The 18732-nt window shown below is 48.1% G+C and overlaps 1 protein-coding gene across 2 annotated transcripts in view; it reads right to left on the minus strand.

Annotated features, from left to right (window-relative positions):
- The window catches only part of tmeff2a (transmembrane protein with EGF-like and two follistatin-like domains 2a), a 109256-nt gene that overhangs the window by 8711 nt on the left and 81813 nt on the right, over positions 1-18732 (minus strand). For both annotated transcript variants that reach the window (XM_086219681.1, XM_086219682.1), the window contains exons 5-8: positions 15661-15757; positions 5332-5480; positions 1130-1168; positions 818-944 (exon numbers count right to left, since the gene is read on the minus strand). In XM_086219681.1, the coding sequence (XP_086075807.1) occupies positions 818-944; positions 1130-1168; positions 5332-5480; positions 15661-15757 (412 nt within the window). The remainder of the gene's footprint in view (positions 1-817; positions 945-1129; positions 1169-5331; positions 5481-15660; positions 15758-18732) is intronic.

Consider the following 18732-nt stretch of genomic DNA (forward strand, 5'->3'; position numbering starts at 1 on the left):
AGTCATCATGTCGGCTGGCTTTACAGCGCCGTGCCAGCACTGAGGTCAGTTAGGAGATATTAATAAATCAATCTGAACTGATGGTTAGGGTTGGAGTCTACACACTGCAGGTAATCATAACCTGCACAAACACACGTGGGATGAATAATCTATAAACCAGATGCAAAGATGACATCATAGCCGGGAACCAGATCTGTTTGAGGAGACACAAGCAGCAGCACCGCGTCAGAGTGAGTGCACCTAACACATCTCAGGATGGTTGGCGTCCACTCGTGCAGGCGTGGCGACTGAGCAGAGGAGGGTCAGCAGCAGCAGATTCAAGGTGGACTGCCAGTAGAGCGAGTTTAAGACGGGCGAGGTTGCGGAGGCAGACGTATCTGATGAGTAACGGGAGCGTCACCCAGTGGCGATGGGAGAGAAGAGCTCGTACAGAACGGGTGAAATCCAGAAAGGCTGAGGTGGAGGACAACAGAGGCAGAGGAGTGATATGGTGGCGAAGGGGTGATATGGCGGCGAAGGAATCTTCAGAGGTGTTCATTTTCACCTGTTCAGTAAACAGCAACATCTCGAATGGAGAACACTTGTTTACCTCATCAACAATTATAAAGACGACGTAGTCTGGAACATTCGTCTGTTTATGAAGCACCTCTCCACGCCTGTGGGCGGGGCCAAAGAGCGCATGGACTGACGGGTTCACCACAGCGGCAGGAATGCACCGCAGCAATGCAGCGAAATGCATGTGGACGAATGTCACTGCAGCTAGCAACATCTACATACATGCACCTGTGTGTGTGTGTGTGTGTGTGTGTGTGTGTACCTGCAGGAGGGCTGGGCCGGTATACTGGGGTACTGACACTCTCCGTGGACGCAGTAGTTTTTGTAGTGGTCCGGACAGGGGATGTAGAGGCCCCGGACCAGCCCGTTCCTGGGGTCCTCCTTGTCCTCTACAACGGAAACAGCCAGAAAACACATCAACGCTGCAGATTCTCCGCCGCGCGATGATGTCACGCACTGAGTGAAACATGGAGGAACTCGAACGGAGAGAAAGTTGGAGACAGAAAAAAGCACTGAATGGTGTTCAGGTTTGAGTGGCAGCCATGCTGTTTGCCTCCACAACACGTGCACTTACCCGTCATGTCGGTCAGTGCAAAGTGTCCATCTCTGTCACCTGGAAAGGCCACAGACGCATTAACACTCATCTCAGGTGAAACCTTCCTCAAACACAAGTTTGGGCTGATGCCAGATCAGCTGACGTCACAGGAAGGATCTAACCTGCCAGCTACTGTGTGTGAAAGGGAACTACTCTCCTCTAAACTCCTCTAGCGTCCTGAATCAGACGGAGAGGGAGAGAAGAAGAAAGTCCAGCACAAACGATCAGAGGGAATCGTTTCGTCTGCACACCTCATCGATGCTGCTTTGAATTCCGCTTCTCACAACCTCCCTCCCAGTCATTACTATTTGACTGCAGTGACTTTTTTTTGAAAGCGGTCAGTGGGTTTTACTCCCTCAACCCCCCCTCCAGTTATGATGCAAGAGCAGCCCTAAGAAATGTGCCGGGATCTGAGGATGTGTGTTTATTTATGTGCTCTCGGAGTACCAGAGGCACAAGAATGGGGGGAGAAACACGGCGGCGTTTCGGTGATGTCACAGGCTCGAGTCCTGTGTGACTTCCGTTTAAGAGAAATTGTGATAAACACAGACTGGATTTAGAGAAACGCTCGGAGGAAAGATTTTCCAAAACAAACGCCTTTTTTTTTTCTGCCGCATAAATGTATGAGGACAGTTGTGGTAAATGATGCAACGCTGTGTACCACTACTGCAGTACTGATACTCCTGCAACACACAAGTATTCAAATCAGAGGGAGGAGACATTTCAAACATTATTTTCAAAACCAAAAACAGACTATTAAAAACATTGAATTCTCCTTCTTTTACGTGCTTTGTGAAGTTGTGAACAACGTTTACGTGCATTAGCGCCACCTACTGTACGCTGGAGTGCATCTACGTCTGTTTCTGTCTGTCTGGCATCAAAACGAAGACATAGGAAGTCGAGATTTCTGTGTTAAAATGTAGAGAGTGAGACGAAAAAAGTGGCCAGAAAACTCGTTAAAAAGTACAGATACCTGAGAAATCGACAGAAGTACAATAACAAAGTACTTGTACTTCCTGTCTCAGTTTTAATGCGGGTGCCGGAGTGTAAAAGCCAGAGAGGTAAATTTGTTGTTCCATATTAGTCTGAGCTTCTGTGACGAGCCGGCGTTTTACAGAAAAATGAAAAGTAAAACTGTTTCCTAACAAGGTTGCCGTTTCAACTGCAGAGGTTTTAAATCCCTCTGTTTCTCTGAAGGATTTGTTTCTCTCGCCGTCTCCTCTGATTGAAACAAATTGCGAGTGAGTATGATCAGATCGATCAAGGTATTGTGACCCAAAGTGTTTTACATGAGGGACTTCAGTGGGAGCTGCTCGGCCCCTGATTGCTTTCCTCCCCATTACTTCTCCCAGCCTTCATCTCTGATCTCACACCTCAATCAGTCGTCCCCCTTCGCACCGAGGAGCAAATGCGCTCCGACACAACTGAGGCTGCCGGCGTAACATGGCAGGGTCCACCTGCGGGGCCGGGACTCCATCCAATGACGGGTGGGTGGGTTTTAAATCTGTTTGGAACATGAAACTGTTTCCGTTTGTCTTACTTAGCGTACTTAGTGGGACGTTTAGCACATCACACACACGATTCAGGTCAATTCGACCTGGTGGTGAGAGCGGAGGCGAAGGACGGAGCACAATGGAGTTCTGAGGGTCACGCCGATGATGAAAGGTAGATTTAGCAGCGGACTGGTTTTGACTCTCTTCATCCAGCTGGAAAACCGCCTGTCCAGCTGAGGAGGACACGGATCACTAACACCTGAGTCGTGGGTAAAAATACGGACAGGGAACCGGACTTCTGGTCACACCGGTGCCGATACCTGGGACTTGGACTGATGTCCTGGAGGCACTGCCGGACCCCTTCTTGTCTAATCCTAATCTTCACCACTCATCCCTAGAAATTTCAGGGGAAAAAAAAGAACCGAAGAGCAAAATAAGTCAAAAAGGTTGAAAGAATACAAATGTTGGAAGGTCTACTTTCTGCGAACGAGCAGGAGTTTTTGTAAGTAGAGAATCATCATGGACAAAGTTAAGGAAAATAAATATGGAGTCAATTCATTTTTTATTGAGCTAAAATAATGTGGATGGAGAGAAGGATTTTTTTAAAACTCCTTTTAGATGATTAGAGTCGCGGCGGCTGAGTTTGACGACATGACTGCGGTTCAATGTAACAGGGAGCTCATCAGACACATCCAGTAGCGGTGATGAAGTCTCTCATCCCAGGTGGATTCGCAGTGTGACTCACTTGAAGGACTCAAGCACAGACTCATGAAACAAGTTCATGGCTGGAACAGGAACAAACAAATAGTCAATCTAAATAACAGATACGACACTCAAAATGGATGATGACCATCCAGTTAAATAATCAGTACGGACGGCAGCGAGGCCCATGTGGGTTTGAGGATTAGCGCCGCAAACCCAGCCAAAATACGCTTGGAGTCAAAATGACGTCGTAATTATGGGATGTGGTTGGAGGAGACATGGAAGCAGGGCGTCTGCGTTGAGCTGCTTCCCTCTGGTGGCCTGGCTTCACCCCCACGTGTGCGTGCGCCCACACAGGTTGGGTTCTTTGCTTTTTTTTTTTCGGTGCACAGTAAAATGGACCTGACACCAGCGGCGCTCGCACGCAGCCGTCTGTCCTCCCAGTCACACGCTTGGTTTTATTAGCGGCGTTCACCGACCTTCTGGTTCTTAGAATTCAAACCGAAATGCAAATTCACCTCAGGCGTCGCGGGAAACGGTCGGCCCGGCAGCTAAAAGTGGATGATCTGCAAACACAGACGCGTCTCAGTGTCAGAGCGGGAGGCGTCGACAGAGGTTGCGGCCCCGCACGCCTCCTGCCTGCTCCGCCGGCTTCCAGCACTCGCCGTGTGTTTACGTCATGACTGCCCTCACTGAGGACGGCCTCAGTTCGGAATTCCCACGCCTCTGAATTCAAGTTTGCGCGACTTCGTTGATGTCATCATGGAATTACTGCTCCTGATTCTTTGTTTTGTGACAGCGGTTCGGATCGGGGTCGTTTTATCTCTCCAAGTTCCACAGTTTTTTTTTTTTTTGGGGGGGGGGGTGTCCAAGAACTGACAACAGTTTGACAGAGGTAAATGTGTCCGAGCTGTGAAAGCTGCTGGGGGAGGGAAATCAAGAGAAACCAGTGAGGCGTTCAGCGGTCAGGCACCTCTGTAAAGGTTTTAACTGTTTGATTTGTTTTGGTCCAGAACTTAAAACAAAATAAATCAAACAAAGAACCACAAGTCGTAAACAATAAAAGATTGACAGAAAAAGTTCCATGGCTTCCACATCATGAGTTTACGTGAATCCACTCTTGTGTTTTGGGGGTTCAGGAGGTCTTCAGAGCCTCGTGAGAGGTTTTTACCAGCTAAACACTACGACTTCCACTGTGGGGAAGTCGAGGCACCTGACACTCCCCCGTCTCAGCAGGTGGCAACCGTCGCTATTTACCTTAAAATTCCATTTATCTTTCCTTCCCCCTCATTTATGTGCTACCTTTTGTTGGTCTGTATCCAATTATTACAGATTCTAAATTAAAAAGAGGCACGTCGGAGACGAAACGTATGAGTCAAAGAGCTTTGGTGCTTAATACGATGCCAAAACAATGTAGGTTAGTTTATTTTGGAGCATATTTTTGAGCAGCGGCTCTTCAGGAGCAGCCGGGGAGTCTGGGCCGTCTCCGGTCCTCCTGCTGGTGCTCTCACCTTCTGTTAGGCCTGACAGCTCGCTGACTGCCGCCTCCCTCCGGCGCCTCCCGTCACCTGGCGCTCTCAAACCATTCACCCTGTGTTTGTGTCACAGATCAGAGCTGCTGCTGCAGCTGAAGTTTCTCTGAGCTGAGTTCTGACAGAAGAACCTGAAGTTCCGCAGTGTGAAATTCCAGTTTTTCAATATTTGGGAAGAATATTTTTTATCGGTTGTGAGAATTTGAAGGCTCTGATGACGGCCGCTCTCACCACTCATCACGAATGTGATTTTCAGGTCATTCTTTTCCATAAAGCGGGTGATCAGTGTGTGTGTGTGCATCTTCTAGTAGGACCATCACATCCTGCTCTGGCGTACCTGTCAGCAAACACACAACCTGGCGCTCTGAATCACGGCAGGGACTTCATTCAGACATCTGGGTCGGTTCTGCTCAGGCTCTACAGTAGCAGTGTGTTTTATTTGTGTTGTTCTGACCTTGGCAGTGTCCCAGGTACTTGACCTCGATGCGCTCCTGTTTCTGACAGGACGCCTCTTTCACCTGGCAGGGGTTGTCATAGGAACGGCCGTCCGAGGCACACACTGGGTTGAAGCTGATGTGGGAACAGTCGATGTTGCAAACACACCTGCAGAAGGAGAAGTCACATTAGCCACCGGATCTTTGCAGGAAAATCCACCTGTTCTGTAAACTTCAGGGGTTCAGGGGCCACCGCCGGGCTCTCGGGGGCCGGACCCTGCCAAGGGTCCTAGGTTACACACGTCCTTAAATGCTCATTTCACTCCCCTACTAAATTAAAGTCCAGTTCCACCCATGATCTTTTGACCTCTGACTAAGACTTAAGCTGACATCTCGTGCATCTTTGTGACAGTTAAACATGGATTTCTCAGGGAATCTGAAAGTTTGAACTCCAGCGAATTTAAAAGTTAATTTGCTGCTGCCTGGAAACTCTACCAGAGCCTCCGTCAGCCGCTCACCGGCACAGAGGAGCTGATTTTGAGTTGCAGGTGGTTTTGTGTTTGTGTGTGTGTGGGGGGGTTACATGTATGAGCATGTGCACATTGGTATGCATGTGTGTCGCTGAGTATTTGTGTAGCGTGACCCTCAAGTGGGTGTCAGGCCTGATCAGCAGAATCTGTGCTCAGATTGTGTTCCCCAGACGGCTGCTGCTGAGCAGCACTGAACCAACGCTGCGCTCTGTAATTATAAATCTGTCATTATTTCTCCGTCTCCTTCCCCCGGTGCCGGGCTCTCACTCAAGTACAGCCCGTCTCACAGCTGCAACACACCCATGCCCACATACAGACACCTTCGCAATCAGCCGCCGTGATCCGTGCAGCCGACACCGACGTTGATTGAAATGTTGTGCAGCAAAGTGTGGCGGTATTAGCTTCACTTGTACTCACGGATGTGACAAAAAAAAGAAAAAAAAAAAGGAGGGGGGGTGCTTTGTTTTGCATTTGAGATGAAAAATAAAAAACTCCCATGAGACACTGGAGGTCCCGCCAATGCAGACGTGCACTCAAAGACGGTTACGGGTTAATTTGTCATTTTTAATTACAAAAAAATCCTTAAAAAAAAGTGTTTTTTTGGGGGGGGGGGGGTCACCACAATTGTTTAGTGGAAATAAAAAAAACATGAAAACTGGGTGTTCTGGGAACCATCAGCAGCCACAAATCCTGTCGCCGTGGACGGAGCTGCTGCTGAATATTTAATATTTTAATTTCGAAACGGCGCGCACCAAAATGATTTTCCACCTCAATTTAGGGAGTAAAGATGAACACAAACGATGAGAGTGACACAGCTAAAGATCCACCGCCGCGGCGTGACCAGAGGGTGACATCACAGCTGGTCTCTTGAAGGCGGTTCTCTGGACCTTCACGCTGAGCTCAGGCAGTGACATCGATGAAGAACACGCGTCTCAATTGGAGTTCTCATCTAAACTCAACAGTCATTTACTGAGCACTTCAGGTTTTTTTTCCCCAAAGACGTGCAGGATTTTTAAATTTTTTTTTTTAAATGTGACAGAAACCAAAAAGGAGCCGAGGGCTGGCGTGGCGGCGGCAGCAGGCGTGGATCTGGGGACGGACGCCGGACATTTGGGGCCCATTAATCACACAACCGCTCCCAAGATTTGAGGGCCCTGTCGGTTCAGGTGGAGTTGTTCTCATGTTTCGGGCCGTAGAAAATCTTCAGGGGTGTCACACATTTAGTATGTGAATCAATTTTTGATGGGGAAAAAAAAAGAAGCTTTTCTGTACATTTACTTTGGTTTCTGTCCGTCAAACACTAGCTTGTCACCTCAGCTGAGGTTTTCAGTGGCGTTTGTTTCTGTCAGCAGGATTAGAAACATGAGGCTAATCCAGCACAGACACACTGAGTACGGGGGTGCAGCGTTGGCTGGGGAACCTGAAGCGCCACCTGGTGGCAACAGGAAAACACTTCTTATTGCTCACTTGGGTGGGATCCTTCAAGATTGTCTCTGTTGTGGTCAAAAACACCTGAAGAACTCAGTGACAGGTTCCTGCTCGTGCAGAGAGCGCTACGTGGCGCCATGTTTGGTGTTTCACTGTACATCAGGAAACCGTGGTAGCAGGAAACCGCATGGCGCCACCTGCCGCAAAACCAGCATAGTACAGGTTTCACCACCCCCCCCATCAGCGAGGAGCGCGTTTGTGCTCTCTGACCTCTCGCTGAGTATTAAATGTGTCTGTACCGTTACAAAAACTCCTGGATTCTTGCTCAGTCTGAGACAGATGTACGCCGCCACGTTTTTGAAGTGAAAGCATCAAATTCCCTGTAAATGAAGTCACAATAGTCTGCACACCACGGTACCATGGTGTCTAGATCATAAGTACCTCCTTAAAGAACACAAAACACAGGCGGAAATCCGTTAAAACTGCCCTCAAGACAAGACGAGGGCTCGCCGCTCGAGCGTCTGCATCATCATAAAAACATCTAAATGAGGAAAGCCTGAGCCTGAGAGGCGGAGCCAGAAGACCTGTGAAAAACTGCACCGCAAAGCTCTGATTGCGGAAGAGCTTTCAGAGCGTCGTCCTTCCCGAGAGGCCGCTGCTGGTCTGCGGCTGATGTCTGGGCTCCATGCATTTTTAATGAGGCCTCTCACTTTCTCCACTATAGGCACCACAGCACCAGAGCGCCGGCACATCCCACCGCTGCCGCGTGTGTCAGAAACACGCGTGACACCGTGGTATCAACATCTTCTGTCACGCAGGCCAAATCCTTCCTTCACACATTCTGCTGAGCAATACAGTGAGGTAGAGAAGTGTTAAACCAAGAGTGGCGGTGTGTGTGTGTGTGTGTGTGTGTGCGCGTGTACATGTCGCTGTGTGAGGGTACTTTCTTCGCAGGATGTGTCGTATTGATTAGTTCCCCACGATTATCCCCCTCCCTCAACCCCCGGACTGTCTGCTGGCTAAAAAGGCCACTTTACACACATGAAGACACACAGCAGCTGAGGCCACTTCCTGGTGTTGTGCAGAAATAATGAGCGGGAAATACTAACACGTTTTTTAAAATGTCAGTGTTATTCCCTGAGAGGCAGAGCCAGGACCGCCAGGATTTCTGGTGCATTTCTGTGACTTCTCAATGCTTTTGAGGATGACTTTCATGACCAGAAGTCCAGTTCACACATGAAAATAAACCCAGGAACCTCCGTCAAAAAGCCATCATATATCGAACTCAAAAAATCGGATCAGCGACGCAGCTTTAGGGTAACATAAATATGTATCAAAGCAAATATTCAAAACTGATTGTTCCTTGGTCGTGAGACAACTTTCCAGGACTTTTCCAGGTTTTTCACCACTGTTTGAACAGCGACGGAGAAAACGCAACTTTTCTTTCCTTTGTTTCAAGTTTAACACAACTATGTTACAGACATGCGGCGAGCGCGGTGACAGAGTTAGCACGCTAGCTATGCAGAGGCTGAAAACAAGAGCTGCTCGATATGAAGATGCACAGTAACAGCTGCTGTTGTGGCCGAGTGTCTTGGAGCAGGTTTAGCCACACGATAACACACGGGACATGGAGACGTGATGCTAATGCTCCAACCAGCAGCGACTCCAAGTGTCAGACACGGTGAGGAAGAGTACGGGATGTCACATGCTATTCTACGGCCTGATTACTTTGTGATGACACGATCAAGGGTGAAGAAGACTCGTCGTGTATTTCAGGAGGTTCGACGAGGGTTACGTCATTTGTTGACGGGCTACATGTTAGCATTACGCTCGCGCGTGTCCGCATCTGGCAGCGCGCAATCCAAATGTATGTTCTGAATCTGCTGCATGTCCGTCCATGGAAAGCTCCTAAAACCCGACTAAAGGGGACATCCCACACGTCTTCATCTGAAAACCGTCCAATCAGAAAAGGCCAACTTCCGAGAACCCAGCACGACCCTAAAATACTGTCGTTTACGGAATGTCGGTGGGATATTATTGTGCGTATGGAAGTACTGGATGTATCACTGACAATCACGACTGAGCGCCCCTGAAGCGTACTTAAGAAGTACTGCTGCTGGGGTTGAGTATCTCAGCCTGCTTCACTGACTTTGAGGGAAGCATCAAGCACCATGATACATGGACTGAACAATTAGACAGCCGCGTTGAGACGAAACCGGCCTCAGCAGCCTGTTATGTATGCAGCGCGAACGCGAGGAGTTTGTTGTCCTGCTGTTGCTTTGTGCTGCCGCGCGACGTCTCCTCTGCCTGGCCTTTGATTGAATTTCCCTTTTGCTGCCCCTCAAATGTTCTTCAACAAGGACACAAGTGGAGGCTCTGAAGGCCCGTGGTTCTACTCTCAGCAAGTCTACAGCCGGTGCTCCCCAGCAAGTGTCCTGCAGCCCCTCTCTATGACCAGCTCACTATCTCCTCCTCGCCTACCTTAATTCTATCTGCGCCGATGGGTGCTATTGATGGGCTTGAAAGCATGGGTTTTTGTGGGTAATTACAGTTTAACACCACAAATGGATCTAAATGGGTTTTCGTGGCACTCTATTGATCCTTAAAGGGTAAATTGGTCATTTTGCTCGCCGCCTGCCTCCAGAGTAGAGATGATGTGGTGGAAGGATAGCGAGGCTCTTTGCTCACAGCAGGGTCAAATGAACCAACATCCAGTACTTAGACCGCATCACACAGCTCTCCCTTGGTTTTATGCTTTGCTTATCTAAATCCCGATGGTAAATCAGAAATGGGCTGTGATAGCAATTTTCTCCTGACCAGGCCGTCACTTTGAAGAAAATAACCCTTCATCATTACTGCTGTGGATTCTTTTAAGCTGTCAAGTTATAGGAAAGTGATAATCAGGCTGGGAAAAAAAATCTAAATAGCCAACAAGGAAAACACAGATTATACAGTATATAGAAGGATATCATCATGGGAGCGTCATATCTCTGGTCTTGTGGACACACACACACACACACACACACACACACACACACACACACACACACACACACACACACTGCAGAGGTTCTCTTTGTGTTAGTCAATGGCCAAACTTGACTTGTTGTTCCGTCAGACACAAACTCAGCAGAGCTACTTAGAGCTTTGACGTCTAACAGAAGGAGCTAAAAATGTCAGAACAATTTTGTATAATGAATCCCATGGATTTGTCATGACAACTGGTGCAACTTCATTTTGTCTCTATTAAGACACACACACACACACACACACACACACACACACACACACACACACACACACACACACACACACGCACGCAGATCTGGAGTCGCTGTGCTAACAGAGTAGGAACTAGGACCCCGGAACCAGAAGCACCGCACGTCAGCCTTTCACAAGACCCGCTTCCATAAAAATGACAAGCACATTCAACGCTTATGTTATGAACAAAGGAGGAAACGCGAATTCCAGCTGTTCAAGTTGAGCGTCTCTGTCAGAAGCTCCGATGTTACGACGGCAGCACACAGGAAGAAAATCCGGACACGTTCGGACAAAAATGAATGACAGACAACAAGGAAGTCACGGAATCATCAGCTGAGATGTTCGAGCAACGATCACGGATGATGTTGGCGCTGCAGACAGTTTACCACATCACAACTGACCATTAATTCAATGTTTCATAAAAGATTAAAGCTTTGGCAATAAAAATAAATGATCGATCTGTTTCTGAAAGGATAAATGTCTGGTAACACACCAGTGTCGTTCACTCACGCAGTGAATGCTGGTTCTGGTTCAGCATGTATTCAGCAGGCTAATTAGCTCATAAACTAATGAGTACATAGCATCAATATTAAGAGGTAAACATGATTCCTTATCATTTTATTTTGCCTGAGCAGTGAACAAACAAGGACATGACGTTGGACCAACCCTCTATTTGCCATCAGAGGACATAAAGAAGTTCAACATCAATGAACTTTCCTCCTTTGTTACTTTGAGGCCATGAAATTATACTTTATGAAGAAGAAGAAAAAGATTTGTTTGAATGGAAATCGGATTAACGCTTTGTTATAAACTCCACCTCCACCTGGGTTTTGATTACACGTGTTTCTGTCTCCTGGTTTGATGAACTGACGCATTGTTTGATTAAAATCGTCCGCTGTCTGATTGGAAGAACTTGTCATTTTAATCAGGAGGCCACGGTCGACGTCAGCGGCTGTTTGATGAAAATTACCTGCTGTAGGGTTCCATTGATCTGCCTGGTTATTTGCCAGACAGATTCCTATCTAAGCACCGCCGGGGCGAAGAAAGATTCCATTCCCCTCAATAAAAAGGAATATTCCGATATTCCTGTCTGTTTACAGTTCACCGACAAATTCTTAATTAGCTAATGGACTCCTGCTGCTCCCCCATCCCCTCCTCTCACCTCCCCAGGATTTTCTAATTTTAGGTGTGAATATACGGTGGCCCCAAAACACATCTGCACACCGCAAACACACGGGACACGCCGCAAACACACGGGACACGCCGCAAACACACGGGACACGCCGCAAACACACGGGACACGCCGCAAACACACGGGACATGCCGCAAACACACGGGACATGCCGCAAACACACGGGACACGCCACAAACACACGGGACACGCCACAAACACACGGGACACGCCACAAAAACGAAACACTGCAAACACAAAATAAGCAAGAAAATAAACAGACAACATGGCGCTAAACTCTAGCACGCATTTTGTATCCAACACAACGGCGTAAAGAAAACTCCAAAAAACAACAACCCTGCGTTTCCTGTCACGCTTCAGTTCTACCGGAACACAACACCACACCAGCTGCTTTGGTCCTCCTACATGCAGCGGACATTTGTTGGTTGTTTCTTTCCAAGAGAGAACCGAGACTTTAAGAATGCACAGTAGAAGAACACAGGAAGTGAAAGAACTACTGCAGTAAAAGCTGCCAGCGGTCAACAAAAAACTACAACTGTGATTCCTGACAGATAGATATCTACTTTATTGATCCCCAGGGCAGATTCCGGTGTGCAGTACAATGCAGCCCCCTCAACACCACAAAAGCCACAGCGCAGGCACGAGATCCTCCAGATTTCCACGGGCAGCGGCCATGCATCTGACTGAGAAGCAGCAAACGTCCAGTTCCTAGCCGCTGGTTCGACACGGGAGCTTTCACACTGCTGCTGCTGCAGGATCAGAGGCTTCACAGTATGTTTGAGGTAAAGAGGAGGATAAAGAGCCATGGCTTTGGTTTTGTCTGAGCTTGAATGGAAGGAAGAGGGCGTTAATTGAGTGCATAGAGCATGAAAGCAACATGAATTGTGTTCATGCTGGAGGTTACAGCAAGTTTGACTACGGCTTCGACAATAAACACCTGTAATAATTTGTTTGTTAGGTCTTTTCTTTGCATCGTCATCCTTGAGTGACACTTCACTCGTTAGGTGTGTTTTGTCGTTCAAGTACTCAGAAGCAGGAGTTCACAAAGACACGTTTCCCTCCCGCGTCCCCTCTTTGAGGCTCCCTTCCAGTTTGAGGGGTCCGAGTCTGGTTTTCTTTGCTCTAATCCAAGTGTTGGTGGATTACTGAGGAGACGTCTGGTTAAAGACGAATGTCGGTCAAACCGGACGATGTACTTAAGAGCTTGTATCCAAAAAAACAACAACTTTTTGGACAGCTTTGCTGCTGTTAGCTGTCAGCTGCTGTTAGCTTCAAGCTAAACAGACGTGGCCGTCTCTCATGCAGGAGGCAAAAAACCTCTTTGTGAGCTCAGGACATCTGTTCGTGAGTATTTGAAGGCGAGTGTCCAAATGTTCCAGGTAAACTGTTCTGAGATTCGGTTCTTTTCGATTCTGTTCGATGTTTTGTTGTGTTCTCAGTGTGGAGACCTCGTGAATTCTCCTTTTTGGGATGCAAGAATAATTCATGTATCCAATTCTGCAGAGCATATTAGGGTGCATTTGTGGAAGTGGGTGGCATTAGGAGGAGTGGACTCCAGCTGTTTAGTATTTGGAACGAGGCTCAGGATGCATTATGCAGCCGCTCCTTGGCATTAGGGTTATTGCTCACCAGGGTACATTATCTTTCCATTACATCAAGCAGTTTGATAGAGTCATACTCTCAGGGCAATTCTAATTTCTAGCCGTACTGCTGGGATATTTTCCAAGCACTTCCTTCCTTTTGTGGGTCCTTGTTTCACACCGAATTGCCACCCACATTAATGGTGCTTCATTTAAGATTCACTCAAGCTGCAGAGTGCAATGCTGAAAAGTGTCGACCCCCCCCCCCCATCCAACCGGACCACATTTCTTTCTACGTATATCATGCAGCATTCCCGGAGGATGTTTTTAGTGTTGCTAGCTTGCTAATGCACGTGAAGGTGCTGCTAACTGGCAACCATCGCATCTGTAAGAAGAATTCAAATTTCTGAAGAATGTCCTCTCTGAACTAGTTTTCTTTGTGAGAGTCAAAGTCATTTTTGGCCTGACATTGCCAAGTCCTGTAAGGACGGTAATTGGATTTCCAGAATAAGCGAAAATCTCCTCTCTCTCTATGGCCCACAATAGTAATTGAGGTTAAATTAAATGGTCAACCATGCACTAAACCTCAGCGGATGCTCAGTGGTGTATAAAGAAGATTTCTACAGGGCTTAAAGTTCTCCAGTACTGTGCTGCGGGGCCATTTCAGATTCAAAAATAGATAAACGTGAGAGAGCGCTGAATCGTTGGACGGGTGGTCTCTATAAAGGCCAATCAGAAGAGCCGATCAGACGGCGACGATTTCCCCTGTCAAATTCTCTCTCTGCCCGGCGTCTCATCCTGTGCATGTCAAGTGCAGCTCAAACGTCATTGGCAGCAGAGCTCACCACCCTCGCCAGGCTCAGTGGGCTCAACAAAACTGAGGTTTTCACCAGATGTTTGGGGGTCGACGTGCGGCCATCTTTGGTTTTAGGAAGCTTAAGCTGCACTTAGTGGGTAACATAATGAGTTGTTTTAAACTCAAGTCTTAAAAGTCACCTGTCTCTCTTCTGCTCCTCTGCATGCACACACATGCGCGCGCGCACACACACACACACACACATCAGTTGCTAAGCAACTGAAACTGAAGCCAGGAAGTAGCTTTTCCAGCTTCTTTCCACAGGCAGGATGTATCTTGGATGCACGGTGTATCTGTTCATTAATCAGAGGAAAGCCCCGGCATTAAGTTCTTCTTCAGAGGAGTCGAGCAGCAGCAGAGAAGAGAAGAGACGGTTCATCAAATCCTCAGGGCAGGACAGGATCAGGACCGGTTTAGGCTCGCCCAGCTTCACAATGACCACTTCCTGGTCTAGTTTAGGCTGAACAGGAAAACACTTTGACAGCCACGTAGGGAGAGTTTCACCAAGCGCCTAGATTCCCTCCTACTGGATGCGCCCAGGTGCCATCAGAGTACGCTGCACCCACGCGTTTTAGTTTTCAACGCTCGTACCGAGCGCTCCGGGTGTGCTGCAGACGAGCTCTCACGGCGCGCAGCGCAGACGACGAACCAATGGCTCCACCGCGTCCTGAGAGGAAATTCGAGCACTCAATTGATGCAGCGTGATCTCAATGAGCTCCTCGGATGGAAACTGGTTGTGATTGTGAGTTACGACCATCAACTTGATGAAATCGCTACGCGGCGGGGAGATGAATCCTGGGACGTAGTGGCATCCCGGGGATTACGATCCAACAAGCAAACCTTTGATGAGCCTGAATCACCAACACGTCGCATCTACATATCAAACTACATGGCAGGGTTAAATGGACTGCGTTTCTATTGAACTAATTTTGGCCACCAAACACTCAAACAGCTTTGAAACATCCACAGGTGCCAGATCACATCCACACGCTGATGGCAAAGGCCTCAGGAGCAATGACAGGTTCAGGAGGAGGTACCGGAGGGGATCGAACCAGTGACCCTCCATCACCGCCACACCGCACCTGAGCCAGACCCTCCCAATACAAGAGCCCTGCCATGCATCCTCCAGAATTTGTTTGAGCATCACGTGTTTTGTGAAAGGCTCTGATTCCCGGTGTTGTTGAGCTGTACTAATATTTTGTCCACTATGACTCTGCTTCTGACTCTAAAAATGCTCGAATAGATTTTTTTGGAGAACTTTAAAATGAACTCCTCAGCTTTCCTGGTTTGATGTTTCAGTCTAGAAGTTGGTATCTTCATGGGTCGCCTTATCAAACGCGAATGAGATCTGTGCCTCAGATTTTGGATCATTGCTGAAAATCAGCTCCCAAACATGAATGAGCTTCGCAGGTTTCACCTCTCCGTTGTCTGTCGGTTTTCGGGCTCATTCCCGCTCTGCTCTGGACAAAATTAGCAGTCAAAACCAGGTTGTGCAAACTTACCAAACATCCTCGGCGTCCACATCACACTCCGCCCCAAACTGGCAAATGTCACACGTGGACGTTTCCTTCTGCCCCGCCTCGGCCGAGCCCTCTCCTCCTGTGACGTCAACAAAACAGACGAGAAAACATATGTTTGTGTAAAATATGCGAGGTTTATTCGGAGGCGGCGCAAACCTGCAGCCAAACCCCATAACAATGCACCTCTCACAAAGCAACATAACCGTGAGAAATCAGCCTTGGACCACTCCAGAGCATTTACATCCCGCCATAATCCCACCAAAGACATCTCCTTCATCCTTTCACTCTGAGCCCCCCCGCTTCCTCCTTGCCTGACTCTCATCTATCACTCTCCAAATCCCTGCTGATCTTTTTGGACTCCTTCTTTTATTTCATCCCGCTGATTTTCTCGCGCTGCGAGTGCGACGACTCCTTGGCGGCGGTGTGGCGTCAGGCTTACGGCAGCTTAGGGACCCTGCCAGTGCATATCACGCCTCATGAGCGGTCGGGGGGGGGGGGGGGGGGGGGGCGCATGCGAAGCAATCTGGACAATCTCAAATTGCATTCTCCTGCCACAGAGGGCTCCTCCAGTCTCTGCACGCTCTTCTTCTTCTGTTTCCTCGCGGCCTTCTCATCAGACAAGTGCTATTTTTAAACTCACAGGGGCCCACGAGGACAACTAGAGAGAGGAAGATGAAGAGGTGGAACTTGGCATCATTTCCCCCATGTCATATATTGAATATACACACACAATGCACAGACACCCACTCCACCACTACAGCTCCCTTGTGTCACCTCTTCCATTTTCCTCTCCGTGATCCCCTGCGACATCCTGCATGAACGTGAAAAAAAAAAAAAAAAAAAAACTCCTGCGGAGAGGTGTGACCGGATTTTCTGCCGCCAGCTTAAGCTGGGTCGGACTTGTATTTTAAGGTCAAAGTCAGTTAACTTTACTTTGTGTGTTGAATCTAGTTTGCATGCCTCTCCCACAACTCTCAGTTTGGACTTGTTTGTTGTGTCAGATTATCCCGGCTGCTTTATTTGCCTCTAAACACAGCCGACAAGAGGGAAAAGTTCCTTTACTGAGGATGCTAAGCTCCTTTCAGAAATCCTGCTTTGCTTTAATTGTTTTGCCTTTTGAGTGCGTCTGAGGCTGCAGGTGTCAGGTGGCAAGATGTAAGTTCTTTGTTCACATCTTTGCTTTGCTTTATCTTCAGGTCACAGGACCGGCGAGACGAGTTGCGGAGCTTTGCTGGCGCCGAGCCCACTGGTGCTGCTGGAATGCCAAATAATCTTAATAAGGTGAAGGTGGAGGGATGTCAACATATTGGCTTTTTGTAGTGAAAATCATGGAAGCATGAGGTTACCCTGTGAGAACACACACACACACACACACACACACACACACACACACACACACCCCGTTGTGTGTGTGTGTGTGTGTGTGAGAAAGGACTGCAATGATGGAGCCACTACCGACTGTCTCAAGTCCTATCGCGAACATTATCAGAGTTAAGCAGAAGAAAATAGTAGTTCACCACTGATATCATCGCCTCCTGGCACACACTTTCCTACCTGCAGCTGTGTGTGTGTGTGTGTGTGTGTGTGTGTGTGTGTGCGTGTGTGAGATTGTCTGCGTTGTGTGAGCACCGTCCAAAATGGACCACAAAGCTGCACCGTCGGCATGGAAGGTGGATGTGCTAGCAAGGAAGCTTAAGGCCACGAGTCCTGCCATCAGTGACCTGCCAACTTTTTACTTTCACCCCCTACATTTAACACTCGCACCTCTACTTCCTCCTGCTGACATTTTCAAAACAGGCAGTTTTGCTTCAGGAGGCGGAGCTAACGTGTCAATAACTCGGCCAGTTGCCAAAAGGTAATAAAAAGAAGCAGTTATTTATCTAAAACATGGCAATTATTTACCAGCTTATTCGCATATTTAAGAGCTTTTTTCTGAGGCAACAGCGCAGCATGAATGAGTCCAAAAACCCAGAAACAAGTTAGCATTGGACGTCCAGTTCCTTCAGCCTCAGGTCAAAAGTTTTCACTCAAATGCCTCGGATTCTGTCCAACAAGCCTAAGATACAGATAAAACACACCAAAGCCAAACACACTTGTGAAATCTGAAGCTTCTTATGGATGCTTGATTGCGCTCTTTACTTAAACCCTACAAGACTCTGTCTTCAGTTCCAAGCAGGTCTGCAAATACGGCGCAATCAGGGTTGTTACTGACCTCACAGCCACAGAGACTCGGTGAAGCGTTGCTCCCGATAAACTGATCATAACGCACAAGTTACCCTCAATGACTCCAGAACTTCTTGAAAACCCACGTCTTCAAATCCATGCGCTCTCAAGTCATGTCCCTACTGTTGTTCTCAGGTGTTCAGCTGTGCCTGACAGTTCAATTATGGGATTGTTTGACTCACATCACAGCGCTGTGCAGGCTGGGACTGCAGCTGATTGAATTAGCCAGTTGAGATTCTTTGGCCGCAGACCTAAATGTAATTTCCCTGATTTCCACCTGTCGTGTATGTTGTGGTGTGTGAAATTTTTTCGCAGAGCTCTGGCAGGCGCTGGAGCTCGTCATCCGGCCTCTCTGGCTTCTGTCAAATGATCAGCTCCACAAAATGGTTTGTGGGCAGGCGGGCATGTAAGCTAGTAGGGAGAACCTGACACAGTTCTGTATGTTCCTGTCTGTGCGAGCATGGGGGATGCAAATTGCCTTCTCTCCGCAGTGTTTACTCCTTCTTTTCCTTACACTGGCTGACCCATCCTGTATGCACACACTCGCACACACACTCTACCTCAGATCCCCATACTCCAGACACAATTACCAACGGCGGCTGGGGACAGGCAATGCTGCTCGCTCCTCAAATCCCTGATAGAGTCTCGTCTCCCCTGTTGCTATGTCTGCTAATCCCTGAAATCAGGAGACATGCTGGGTAATGACTGAAATGATTAGCCCTTGTAGTGCCCCAACAATCACCCCCCACTAGCTCTACAACGTCTAGTATCGATCCACGCCTGGACAAGACCGCTCGGCGGGCCTCCTCTGTGACTCCGGTCCCAGCCCCA

Source organism: Aulostomus chinensis, chromosome 12 (assembly GCF_037954235.1).
Source record: "Aulostomus chinensis isolate RoL2024-O1b breed Wild chromosome 12, RoL_Achi_v1.0, whole genome shotgun sequence".
In the NCBI taxonomy this organism is placed as follows: Eukaryota; Metazoa; Chordata; class Actinopteri; order Syngnathiformes; family Aulostomidae; genus Aulostomus; species Aulostomus chinensis.